The 12309-nt window shown below is 48.6% G+C and overlaps 6 protein-coding genes across 6 annotated transcripts; 5 read left to right on the forward strand and 1 right to left on the reverse strand.

The window, feature by feature from the left end:
- Positions 1-271: 271 nt before the first annotated feature.
- On the forward strand, positions 272-1105 carry FSST1_005097 (Alpha/Beta hydrolase protein; the record flags this gene model as incomplete). Its single annotated transcript, XM_083231338.1, has 1 exon — positions 272-1105. The coding sequence occupies one exon, from the start codon at positions 272-274 to the stop codon at positions 1103-1105; it is 834 nt and encodes a 277-aa protein (XP_083088527.1).
- Positions 1106-1214: 109 nt separating this feature from the next.
- FSST1_005098 (uncharacterized protein) lies at positions 1215-1466 on the reverse strand (the record flags this gene model as incomplete). The annotated part of the gene is made up of 1 exon (XM_083231339.1): positions 1215-1466. The coding sequence occupies one exon, from the start codon at positions 1464-1466 to the stop codon at positions 1215-1217; it is 252 nt and encodes an 83-aa protein (XP_083088528.1).
- Positions 1467-2842: 1376 nt separating this feature from the next.
- On the forward strand, positions 2843-4766 carry FSST1_005099 (F-box protein; the record flags this gene model as incomplete). Its single annotated transcript, XM_083231340.1, has 2 exons — positions 2843-3606; positions 3659-4766. 2 exons carry the CDS (start codon positions 2843-2845, stop codon positions 4764-4766), a joined length of 1872 nt encoding a protein of 623 aa, XP_083088529.1.
- A 457-nt stretch (positions 4767-5223) lies between these two features.
- Positions 5224-5859, forward strand: FSST1_005100 (uncharacterized protein; the record flags this gene model as incomplete). Its single annotated transcript, XM_083231341.1, has 1 exon — positions 5224-5859. One exon carries the CDS (start codon positions 5224-5226, stop codon positions 5857-5859), a length of 636 nt encoding a protein of 211 aa, XP_083088530.1.
- A 543-nt stretch (positions 5860-6402) lies between these two features.
- Positions 6403-7494, forward strand: FSST1_005101 (ankyrin repeat-containing domain protein; the record flags this gene model as incomplete). Its single annotated transcript, XM_083231343.1, has 1 exon — positions 6403-7494. One exon carries the CDS (start codon positions 6403-6405, stop codon positions 7492-7494), a length of 1092 nt encoding a protein of 363 aa, XP_083088531.1.
- Positions 7495-8634: 1140 nt separating this feature from the next.
- On the forward strand, positions 8635-12147 carry FSST1_005102 (uncharacterized protein; the record flags this gene model as incomplete). The annotated part of the gene is made up of 1 exon (XM_083231344.1): positions 8635-12147. One exon carries the CDS (start codon positions 8635-8637, stop codon positions 12145-12147), a length of 3513 nt encoding a protein of 1170 aa, XP_083088532.1.
- Between the last annotated feature and the right edge of the window lie 162 nt (positions 12148-12309).

A 12309-nucleotide genomic window follows, 5' to 3' on the forward strand; every position in this document is an offset into this window, starting at 1 on the left:
GCCAAAGCGATGTAGGCTGAATCACCTGGCAAGGCAGTCCAAGATGATAGATGGTAGTAGTACGCAATTCCACCCCATGGAACGTTGCAACATCATTCCATGCATCCATGACATGCCGGCCAATATCAAGATCCCATGACCCGCGCCAGTTAATTTCGACTCCTGTGCTTCCAGCTGTCAATGTTTCTGATACCCTGAGGATAACGTAAGCAAATTCTCAAAGCCCCACCACAATAAACTTCCCCAACATCACAACCTGACCACCATCATCATGGCACAGTCTCCAGAGTTACAGACTACAGATCTGTTTGGGCCAGCACACGTTGTCGAATCTGCGATAAAGCACACACATACAGCAATCCTCCTACATGGACGAGGCAGCAACGGCCCAGAGTTTGCCCAGGAGCTGTTTGACGAAACTCTATTCGCCGATGGAACCAACCTAGCCCAGAAGCTTCCAAACTGGCGATGGGTATTTCCGTCTTCGCGTGAACTCTGGAGCGAGACGTTCCAGGAAGATATGCCAGCTTGGTTCGAGGCTTATTCTTTGACGGATACAACAACGAAGCAGGGTCTGCAAATACCAGGCATAAAAGAGTCAACCGGCTATATCAAAAGAATCATCGACGCGGAAATTAACATCCTTGATGGAGAAAGCAATCGAGTGGTGTTGGGCGGAATCAGTCAAGGAGGAGCTATAGCGATGTGGACTCTTCTTCGCCGCCGGACCGAAAAACCACTGGGTGCGTTTTTCGGTACCAACACTTGGCTTCCTTTCTCTTCGAGTCTTCAGGACTACTCTAGTCAGATCCCAGTGGTCGAAAAAGATGTTGGGGCTGCATTCGTGAGTGATGTGCTCGGTCAGTCAACATCACAAAACCCAGGTCTATCTGCCCCCATCTTTCTTGGTCATGGAACGGACGATGCTTATGTCGATGTGGAGCTGGGACGACAAGCTCGGGATGCCCTCAGTCGCGTTGGCTATTCAGTAGAGTGGAAAGAGTACCAAGGTGCGGAGTTGGAGGGTCACTGGATCAAGGCGCCTGAAGAGTTGGACGACTTGGTACACTTCTTTACAACAAGGTTGAAGCTTGACCATGTTTAAGTTGGTGTCTTTAATATTCTGTGCAATCAATTAAGCGCTGCGCTCTATTATACATCTAACTTCCCCACATGAATAGTCGTATCTCAATCATTTAATCGCAATATTCCTCTCAGCAACGTCCACCCATTCGTCGACCACCTCCCATCATTCCACCCAGTCCGCCGCCCATACGTCCACCGCCCATACCTCCTCCCATTCGACGTCCTCCTCCCATGCCTCCCATTCCACCACCCATACGGCCGCCGCCCATTCCACCATGGTGATGGTGGTGAACTTCCTTGACAGGGCGAGCTCCCATCATGCCTCCGCTGCTGCCACCGTAGCGACGGTTGTTGCTGCTTCGTCCGAAAGGCAGACACATTTTGTTTTTTGGATTGGATTTATTTGTGTGGTGTTTGGAGTTTTAGAGGGTAAGTTGAGGTGGAATTGCGTATGAGTAGGGTTGATTGGTTGGGGGTAGTTTGTTGTTGGTTTATCTACTCAGTTGTTCTTTGTAGTTCTTGTGGTAGTTGTTTTAAAAGCGATTTGTAGTTATTTTGTATGATGAGAATAATGAAGAATAATTATAAAAGCTCGACCAACTGCAGTATTTGTATTCCTGAATTATAGTTACGACATGAAGTGATTCGACGTCACCCTCCAATCGAGGTTGAGAAACCTGCTTCACAATATGGCAACTACCGTCATGACGCCACTCGATGGCAGCCATTACAAGCCCCCAAGCCATAATGGCGAGGCTCAGTACGTTGGCACATGTCATTGAAGAGTTGTGGCTGCCGTTAGAGGGAAACCTTGTTGCAACGCCCAGAAACGCCAAGCCTTGTCCAACGTCACTCTTCTCTATCGCCAAGAAGGGTCTCGGCAGACGCGTAATGATTTTATTCTTGGCTCATGACGAACCTAGAATCTCAACCTGTCTCGTCCATGATCTCAATCTGCCAACCTTATAGACGAATCGGCTTGGGTATGTAGGTCAAAGAGAATCAACACAGATGCAGAGATAGCAACCCTCCAGGTTTTGCCTCCAAACGAGTCCACACTAGTGAACTGCACATCTAAAGTGTGTTTAAGGTAGAGTCACTGGCAGATTCACACTGATTTATTTTAGAGTTCACATTTTACAACTTGGAGGCTGGGCGATTGTCTAACATTTTCGAAAATCTTTTGTTGGCTATCAACTCGTCGCTGCCAACCTCCAATCTTGACAGTTATTGAGATAAGTGTGTGAGGTGAGACTGAGCTTTCAGTATATGATAAATACCATGAGAGATCAGTCTGTCTCACAGGAATTGAGCGGCAGAAACTCTGGGTTTCGGGTATCGGCAGATGGCTGTTAGTTATATTCTTACACTTGTCAACAGAGCCTAGTATCACCTGCATGGGCGTACATTCTCAGTCCTATCTACTTTACAGTACGTCAAGATGGTGCTACAGGAGCCAGAAGATAAGGCAGAAGAAATGGACCAATGACAACGATTCGTGATGAAGATTGTGAAGCTGCGTTATTGCTTCTTATCTAAGTTGCTAAGTTACCTAAACAAATCATGTTCCTCTCTCGCAGCCCTTGATGAAAATGCATAGATTTGAGCATATTATTAACTCGATTCCAGTGCCAAGGCCGGAAGATATACCGAATTAATGCGCTAATCTGTTTTTGACTAGCTGCCATTTTCATTACTCTCTGCCTAGTTCGTCCCTGGCTTCTAACTACTTCCCCTTTTCAGCTCCAACTCAAAAATGGCTGTACGTTCAGATCAGCAAGCGCTCTTTCTAAGGCTTCCGGATGAATTAATTCACGAAATATTCAAGCTATGTCATGTATCCGACCACTTCAACCTTGCTCTTACATGTCGTTGGCTCGCCAATGGAGGAGGCGCCACTCTTGAACGCCATAGGGCTGCCTACCGAGAGTACGGCGTCGTAACTGACTGGAAGTACTTGACTATACCATCTGTTTTGCAGAAAGTCATTACGGATCCATATGTTGCCTGGAATATTCGCACCATCGAAATATTCGGTACAAGGTACGGATGGGAGCACTGGGGAGACTTTAGGTCAGAGGTGCCGTCCACAGTAAAAATCTTTACATCGCCGTCTCCAGAAGACACAATGTCTTCAACTTTTCAAGGTGGTCAGACGTTCCACGACTTTCAATGGCGTCAAGTGTTCGAGAAACCGCCCTGGAGAGAGCTTTGGGAATACGAGGAAACAGACGAAGATGAAGACTTGACTGAGGATTGCATGATCTATGCTGTATGGCGAACAAAAAGAGGGGACCAATATCGAGAGAGCATCATTGGACAACACTTGACCACCTACATCGACCTGCTGATAGAGTATGGGCATTTTCGCCGCGATGATGATGAAATCGAGCGGCTTTCAGCACAACTTCTCGAAGGCAATGATGGTGTTTTAAAAGCCCTACTAGTCTCTCTATGTCCCCGGCTGAACATTTTGAAACACGCGAGCAGTAAAGACAACACAAGTGATCTTTCTCAATTGTAAGTTTTTTTTCCTTAGTCCACTGGGGAGATACTGATCTAGATATCTTAGGGAGGTGATGGAGTGGCTATCGCAAATTATTGCCAAGAGTTGGCGACGGAACTCCTGGGCGCCGGGTCTTAAAAGTCTACGAGAGGTCTCCGTCGGTATCCCAACAGGATTATGGTTTGAGGACCGCAATCTGACCGGTTTACATAGACCGCGACACTTCCGCAGCCTAATGCTTCTTCCTCGTCTCAAATCCGCCTACTTTGGGACTATGAATCTCCAGAGAAACATGTTGAGGTCGGAGTCCGAAGAAAGGCCCCCTCAGCTAGCTGCTCTTACAGGCTGCTCCTCTGTAGAACACGTCTTTATTGACCAGTTCGTTGACAGATATGATATGTCGGACCAGGATTATACGGCCGAGTCTGTCATGGAGTTCTTGCTAATTCCCAAGAAACTCAAGACTCTAACTGTTCGTGGTGGCCTGAAACTTCAGTTGTCCAATGCGGCCAATAACCAAGCTCTATATGTGCTCATGCTGCATCTAGGCAAAAGTCTGGAAACCGTCATCGAGTACAATTGTCGTCTTCGTCCGAGCGAGAGCACGTGGGGATGGTTCGGCAGAACCAGGCCGATACGCAAGTCGTACACAAGAGCAACCAAAGTCACTCTCAATGCTCTGAACACTATGGCATTGGCTTTCCCACGACTAGCTACACACAAGGAAGAGCTTGATGAATGGAAAGATCCTAGAAGGCGTTACAATCCATATGGGAGATCTTGTCTAACCTTGCCAGACGTTGAGGTGATTCTGGTTCAAAAGAGCTACCACGATGACGAGAGGATGGATTTAGAAGTGATGGGACGTCTGGAGTTCCTTCTTTATCACACGGTTGAAAATAACCAACGTAGTGGCGGGAAACTGAAGGCTATCTTTATCCAGCAACAACCCAACCCGGAGAAGGGGAACACGATTGCTGAATTTGATTACTCAAGGTTGATCAATATAGGCAGGGAGAGGGGTATTGATATCCATGTCAAGGAGAACAAAACTGTGCCTTTCTATCAGTTCGACTTTCCCATGCCATCTACTATGTCGTCATTACAACAGCCAGGCACTGAAGATAGAGAGAAGGTCTTCGATCCATTCATGGGTTGCTGGACTACAAGTTAAAGTTAGTCGCTACAGGGGCAAGAGATCTCATTTAATGCTATTTAAGTCAGACTCCCAAGCTATTTCTTTTGTATGATGATAAAGCCTAAAAATGGCAATCAATCGCTATATTTTTATGTGTTATTATTTCACACCCGAAGCTCAAACCTCTACATCCAATCCCCTCGTACTATCTAGTTAGAAATAGTCATCGGCTGTATGCTGCCTGTGAAAGTATTAGCCGGTTCGAAACAAATATCCGAAATTACCATCCCAAGCTAAAAGACATGGCTCCTTAGCGCATTCTAATGACCAATGGTATCACGATCGCATTCACGATCATCAATCCTTCTCCTACGCCGCATTGTTTGCCTTAAAACACCTTCTATCCCTGACCCTTGGTTTTGCTTCCATAAACACCTTATCGACAATAAGCCTCACAATTTCATACTTATAGCTCCTCTTTCATTTTACCAAAATGACTTCAGCGCTCACAACTCCCGTTTTCATGCCCCCATTCAACCTCTACCGCCAAAACACGCCCACTGCAACAGTGATATCCGCCAACCCAACCGCCACCACTCTCCAAATCGTTTGCCTAGGCCAAGAATGTGACGCTACAACTATCAACAATACCGTCGTCGTGGGGCCATGGGCTGACAAGACCGTCACCAAGGGCGCCGCCTCGACAGGGACGTTTCACTGGATGGTATCCGTGGCCGACTTTGGAGTCAGTTCAATCGAATGCCTTGTGAGCAGCGGAACAGCAAAGACTTGTACAACGGCTGTTTTAGCGGATGGTGAGGGTTTGACAAAGACTGCTACGGGTTTGGCAGAGATCACAAGGGCGTTTGAACTTTCTTTTTCATCGGTGCCTGTTGTTATTACTGAGGGACAGGATTTGATCAAATCAACTCAGGCCACGGCTACCGAGTTATCAAGGTCTACTCGAACTGTAGGGAGTGAGAGTCCTGCGAGTGATGAACCAACGGCTACTGGAAGCTCGACTGATGCTTCGTCGCCAAGGGAGACCAATGGGGCAAATTTAAGTGCTGTCTCAGTCATTTGTGTTATCATTATGGCTGGGCTGGTTTCTGCGATTATGCAGGCTTAGGTGAAAGGGTAATTCAGGAGAACTGTACATTATGTCTTTCTGAAGACTTTATACTTGGCGGTTTTAATTGTGGTTACCCGGGAGCTATGAACATCGAACGAGTGGTGAACTTTTTAGTAGGCCAAGCGAATCGAAGAAAAACATACCTAGCTACAGTGCATACAGTACAACAGAAGCTTGTCTTTTTGCTCATGTTATAAAGCTTAGTTTATTGTATTGACTTGGGCAGCTGTATTGCTTTTTGCTCACCAAAGAACCCGATCATTGTCTATGGCGCTGTTATCTGCAATGCATTGAGTCGTCAAACTGCAACACTGAAGTAAATTGAAGAGGCTCAAACTTTAGTTTAAAGTTAAAATAATATACATAAATATGCTGTACTGAACATTCCGAGGACAAGATGCATTTTTCCTTCTGACGATTTCCAGTGGCATTACGTCAGTTGAGCGAACATCTCAACGCTGCACAGATCACAAAGGATTCAACTAACATTGCTTCACCTACACTCCCCAACAAATACACGCAAATAAATAATTAAAAACAATGACTTCACAAGAGGAACAAGCCAAAAAACAGCGTTTTTCGCAAATGCGACAACGACAACAAATGGCATTGAGAGCGCAGCAAATGGCTGCATTGCAACAACAACAAGCAGCAAACCAGATGGAAAGTCAAATGGGGAACACGATGAACCAGATGGGCTCAACGCAGGTTCACCAAATGGGAAGTCCTCTTGACGACACTCCAGTGCAAGCACTTCAGGACAACGAAATCCTGTATCAGCCAAATGTATCACCAGCAGCCGCCTCATTCTTCTCTGCCTGCAAAACCGGCGACATGCCCACCATCCAGTCAATCGTCACCTCTCAGGCTCGCACGCCAGTCTTTCTTCGCCAAGGTCTAATCAACGCCCTGGAAAGCGGAAATGTCAACATTACACGGTATCTACTCCAATCCGGAGCACCCATCTCGAGAGAAACGCCAAACATTATTCTCAAAGCTCCAGCCGACCAGCAAATCGCCCTTTTCGAGGCTCTCGCCGAACATGGCTGGACTGTCAATACGCCAGGGTTCTACGGCGAGGTCCTCCTCCCAATACTCATCCACCGCAAAAACGAAACACTCATCGACTGGTTCCTCGCGCAAGGCGCAGACCCAAATCTGGGCATCCAAGAAGATTACCACGAGCGTCTAGGCGGACCCGACACAAGCTCGTGCCAGGCACTGGAGCTAGCAGCAGCGTATGGCAGTGCAGACTTGGTGCAGAAGCTTCTAAACGCTGGCGCCAAAATCACCAACGGTGCCCCCCTGTACTACGCAGCGGGTGCTTTGCCTCGAGGCGAAAACCCTCATGTTCGACGTGTCACACCAACCAAAGAATTCGATATGTCTAGATTACCTGTCATGCAGCTACTTGTGGACAATGGCGCCGGAGTCAACGACAAGCTCGAGTCGCGCCATATGGTACAGCAGTACCCGATCTTGATTGCCGTTTGGGCGGGCGCTGTTGAGAGAGTGAAGTGGCTTTTGGACCAGGGGGCGGATCCTGACCAGAAAGGTCCGTATGGCAGTGCTAAAGACTACGCCGGCAAGGTGGGCACTGACGATATGAAACAGGCGCTTGGAATGATGTAATGTTAGTTTAGGTTTGGTTGATAGTAGCAGCAGCCAGTTTTTCCGATACCCTGAGGGTTCATGTACCGTGAGATTCGAGGTTTGCTGACATGCATTGCCGATGCCAATTTCAAGTGATTAGGGAGCAGGGATCAAGCCTGATAGCGATTATCGGGATTTTGTGATATCGATAAAAATCATCGACGACTCCATTTACAATGGTCGAAGGAACAAATAATGGAGCTTATTCTGGGGGCGGGACAATAGAAAACAGAAACGTCCAAGACACGAATTACCAGTATTGGATCAAGACAGGATCTTGATTCACAAGCTTGAGCTGTAGTGCATCTTGTATTGACTTTTGAGCCTGCTATTCCTCTATGGACATGCACTAACAGTTGGATTCTTATGTCCCCCATAGTCCATCAGGCATGCTCCCTTGAGAAACAAGAAAAGGCAAAGGCATAAAATCATCGTCTCTTGATAAAATAAGCTTTCTTGATCGCGTTCGTTTATCTTCCAATTGTTTTTCTCGGCTTCTACGGATCGGAAGATTTGAAGCCCGTTGAGGCTGCGGAAAGCCACCCCATTCTGAAACGCAGAAGGATCAGTGCTAATTAGATCCTGCAGGACCACTAAAAAAGAAAACCTTCAGTGGCCTCATGTTAGCAGAAGGATTCCATGGCTGCAAAGCATAAGGGACGAAATTAGTAGGTCAGTTTATGCTGCTTAGATCAGACTTTTCAAGCTATTTATTTTTGTATCCTAAAGCCTAGGCACCTGTTGATTACATCCCACGTCAGCTTTCACCTGCCCTGGAAGCAAATGAGCCCAGGCCTGAGATGGGATGAGATGAGACGCCGATCTTTGCATCCGTGTTACACCAAGCAATCACAGAACTCACTTCTACCCCTGTGGCGTGGAGATCAAGCAATGGAAGGATTCTCATCGATGCACGTTCCTGTCAGCCTTGACAGACACGACGTTGAGATGTTGCCCCCATAACTGACTGAGCTCTATGAAAGTAGCCCTACATATAGAGATGTCGCTCGACGATTTATTCGAGTCTTTACCAACCATAGGCTCTTTGGCCTTTTACAGTCTTTTACTTGCAGTGTAGTCGTTCATTCATTTGCTTATTAGTCATTCGTTTGCGCAAACATGCGTACCACATTCTTTGCTTTGGCGGCTTTGCCGTTCTTTGCCATCGCTCAAGACCCTATTCCTGAGCCTATTCCTACTACTACTACTTCGGAGGTTTTTGTACCACCTGCTGTTCTGCCTACTACCACCAGCGAAGCTATCTTCATCCCAGAGACCACCCCGGAAATCATTCCTGAGAATCCAGAGACCACCTCTCAGGTGCCCGACATCCAGGATACCTCTTCCCTGCCCCCGCCTCCTCCTTCTTCAGACACGGCCACAGAGCAGCTGCCTCAAGACACTACCACTCAGCAGTTCGTACCTGTCGTGGACACAACAACAGGAGTTCCTCCCATAATTGACACGACTACGGGCGGCCCTGCCCCTGCCATTGACACATCGACTGAGTTGCCACCTCAAATCGTTGATACAACCAGTGGGTTGCCTCCTCCTGCACTTGATACGACTACTGCCCCTGCCCCTATCGACACATCGACTCAGCTACCGCCTCAAATCATCGATACCACCACAGGTCCTGCTCCCATCATTGACACATCCACTGGCACTACACTTGTTGACACGTCCACCGGGCTGCCGCCTGCAGTTGATACGACTACTAAACCTGAGATTGATGTCTCCACCAATCAGCCCGAGGCTACTTCTCAAGTAGTTGAACAAGACACCACTACAGATGCGTCAGCGCCAGTTGTGCCTACAACGTCAGATGTCATCCCGGGCCTTCCAGAGACCACTTCTGAGGAGGCGGTCGTTGATACCACAACCGCGGTCGACCAGCAGCCCGTCGAGACTACCACACAGCCTGAACCGAAGCCCACTTCTGAGGAAGAGGTCAAGCCTACTTCTGAGGAAGTCAAGCCTACAACAAACGAAGTTGAACAAGATCCTTCCAGCAAGGAAGAGGACTCGCCTGTGATTACACAGGCTCCTGAACCCACCACAGCTCCACCCGAAGCCACCGCCAGTGTGTCATCAGTATCATCTCAGATCGCTTCCCTGATCCCCGTCATCGACAAGTGGAAAGAGGATCCCGAGTCTCTCAAGGACCAAACCAACAAGGAAGTCGAGGACACTCATGATGATATCATTGCTGTTATCGTTGCACTCGGCGGCAGTCCCGATGTTGGCTGTTCTAACAAGAAGCGTGGACTTCTGGGCCCAATTGGAGATGTCATCAACAAGCTAGCTTGCATGGCTGAGGACCTTACTAAGGTATCGGGTGGTATCATCGCGGGCAACGTCCCTGCTGTAACGGGTGCTGTCTCGGGCGTTCAAGGCAAAAACGACGAGTTGACTGACGAACAGCAAGATGAGGATGAGGATGACAAGACAGAAGAGAAGAGTGAAGAACAATCCACCGAGAAGTCAACGGAAGCCCCAACGACGACTCAAGCCCTTACAACGACAGAAGCCCCTACAACGACGGAAGTCCCTACTTCTACCGAGGAATCCACCACAACTGAGACCGCCACCACCACCGGTATGCCACTGCCTTGTGCCTCAGGCATCTGTGGTGGTGGTGACTCTTGCCCTATGGGTCCCGGGCCCGGAAAGGATGGGAAGATGTCTGACGAGGGAGGAGTCGTTGATTGTAAAAACGTCCCTACCTCTACAACCGACGGGCCCTTGCCGACTAAGCCCGGTGGCTTCGAGGATCCCTTCAACGCACCTCCTACCTCCCGACCTATTTCTAGTCCATCCGAAAAGAGAGATGTGCCTCTAAACCGTCGCACATTCGCCGATGATACCTCTCCAAACGCTGCGTATGTTGGTTCCTTGAATCCCATCTGGGTTAGTCAGCAAGGTGACACATCGGGTCATTGGTATAACTCCCCCGGCCCGGCAGGCAGGGGCTCGGCCGGAGTTAACGGTATCTATGGCTGCACAGCTGTTATGATCGTTTCTAATGTCGGTACCTATCTCTCTCACATCTGGGAAAACCCGGTCTTCATTGATGGAGATTGGAATTTTAAGCCCGATGACGAATTTGAGGCCAAGGCTTTCAACGCTCTTCGTGACGGCACGACTGACGCATTGAGTGTCACTTCCCTTATCGGCACAGACGAAAACCCAGGTTATCTGCACTCTTTTAACGAGCCCAAGGTCTTCATCATCACCCCCTTTACTAGTAATGCTGATACCATGTTTTACGGTATCAACACACTCTATCGTTACGAGCAGCGTGCAAATGATTTGGCTACTAAACTGACAGGCATCATACCCGGTGCCACAAGCCAGGTGCTCGGCTATATCCGCACTGACAAAGACCAGTCAACCGATGCATTCGGGTACTGGGGTCGTGCGATTGTTGAATTCGATATGCTTGAGCGGGTTATCCAGAGCGCCGAAGAGGATGAGCTCCTGGGTCTAGGTATGGCTATGGGTCGTTGGAGGCTTTGGGTTGAGGATAACCTAATCACTTCGCATGAGTTTTTTGTCTTCCCTCCTGCTGCCCCCGCCGTCGCCCCTGCCGGCGGCCAGCAGAAGCGGGCCGATGAGGATGCTGCCCATAGCTGTTTGGTACGCGGCGACGCGACCGCTACAGCATCCTCTGGTCCCACGTCCACAGAGGCTGTCACTTCTGATGCTACTTCTGATGCTACTTCGGCTGTCGAGACATCAGAGAGCACGGATGCTTCAGTCGATCCTACGTCTACCGAGGATACTAAGACAACTGAGACACCAGTCGGTTCCACTACTGAGACCACTGCTGAGGAGACCACCACAGCTGGTGAGACTACAACCTCACCCCCTACCACTCTCATGACATCCTTCATCACAACCACCTCGGCCCCTGGTACCACTTCTGACACTTATACCGGCCCTTACCCCTGTGTCAACTTTGGCGGTCCCCGAGTCGAGACTCCTCACTGCCAGTGCTCAACCACAACTGCTGGTCAGGTGTTTGTCACTACGGCCGCTCTTATCTCTGGCCAGTGCCATTACTACCACGAGTACCCATCTCCAGTCACTCTGGCCCCCACCGAGGCTCCTCCTCCTCCCGATCCTACCCCCTTCACTACCACTATGGATAATGGCGCTATTCTAGCATACCCCGATCAGTCCGTCAAGGTCGGCAACTACCCTGGTGGATCTTACACTTATACTCAAGGCTCGGGTACTGCCTCGACGATTCGTCCCGCAGACCCCGTGCAGACTGACGGTAACAATAAGGGGTCTAGCCAATGCCATTCTATCGACAATGCATGCGATCGTGCGATTGACAACTTTAAGGATGATGTCATCTACACCGAGTTCGCTTCGTACTATGCTCGCATTAAGAGTGGCTTCATCATTGTTCCCACCTTTGGTCAAGCTGGTTGTGTTGTCGAGTTTGACTGTGATGACTGGAGTGTCGGTGGTCTGAACGGAAAGCAGATCAAGGAGGAGTACCAGTATATGAAGGATAATACTGGTGTAAGCAAGTGCGGTACTGGTTATATGTCCAACACTTGCCGTGTCACAGCCAATTACTGTACCAACTGTAACGAGAGGCATCAGCAGATTGACTAGGTTGGTCAACGAGGCTTTGGAGGTTCAACTATCATACGATTCGCTGGTTATATCTTTGACATAATATTACGTTATTTATTTGACGCATTCATTAATTTCGGGATGTTTTGTGGCCTGTCTTTGGTTGTCAAGTCAAATATGCACAATTCGTCACCATGTTTC

The sequence above is a fragment of the Fusarium sambucinum genome, chromosome I (assembly GCF_050947815.1).
Source record: "Fusarium sambucinum isolate potato_lamoka chromosome I, whole genome shotgun sequence".
Taxonomy (NCBI): domain Eukaryota; kingdom Fungi; phylum Ascomycota; class Sordariomycetes; order Hypocreales; family Nectriaceae; genus Fusarium; species Fusarium sambucinum.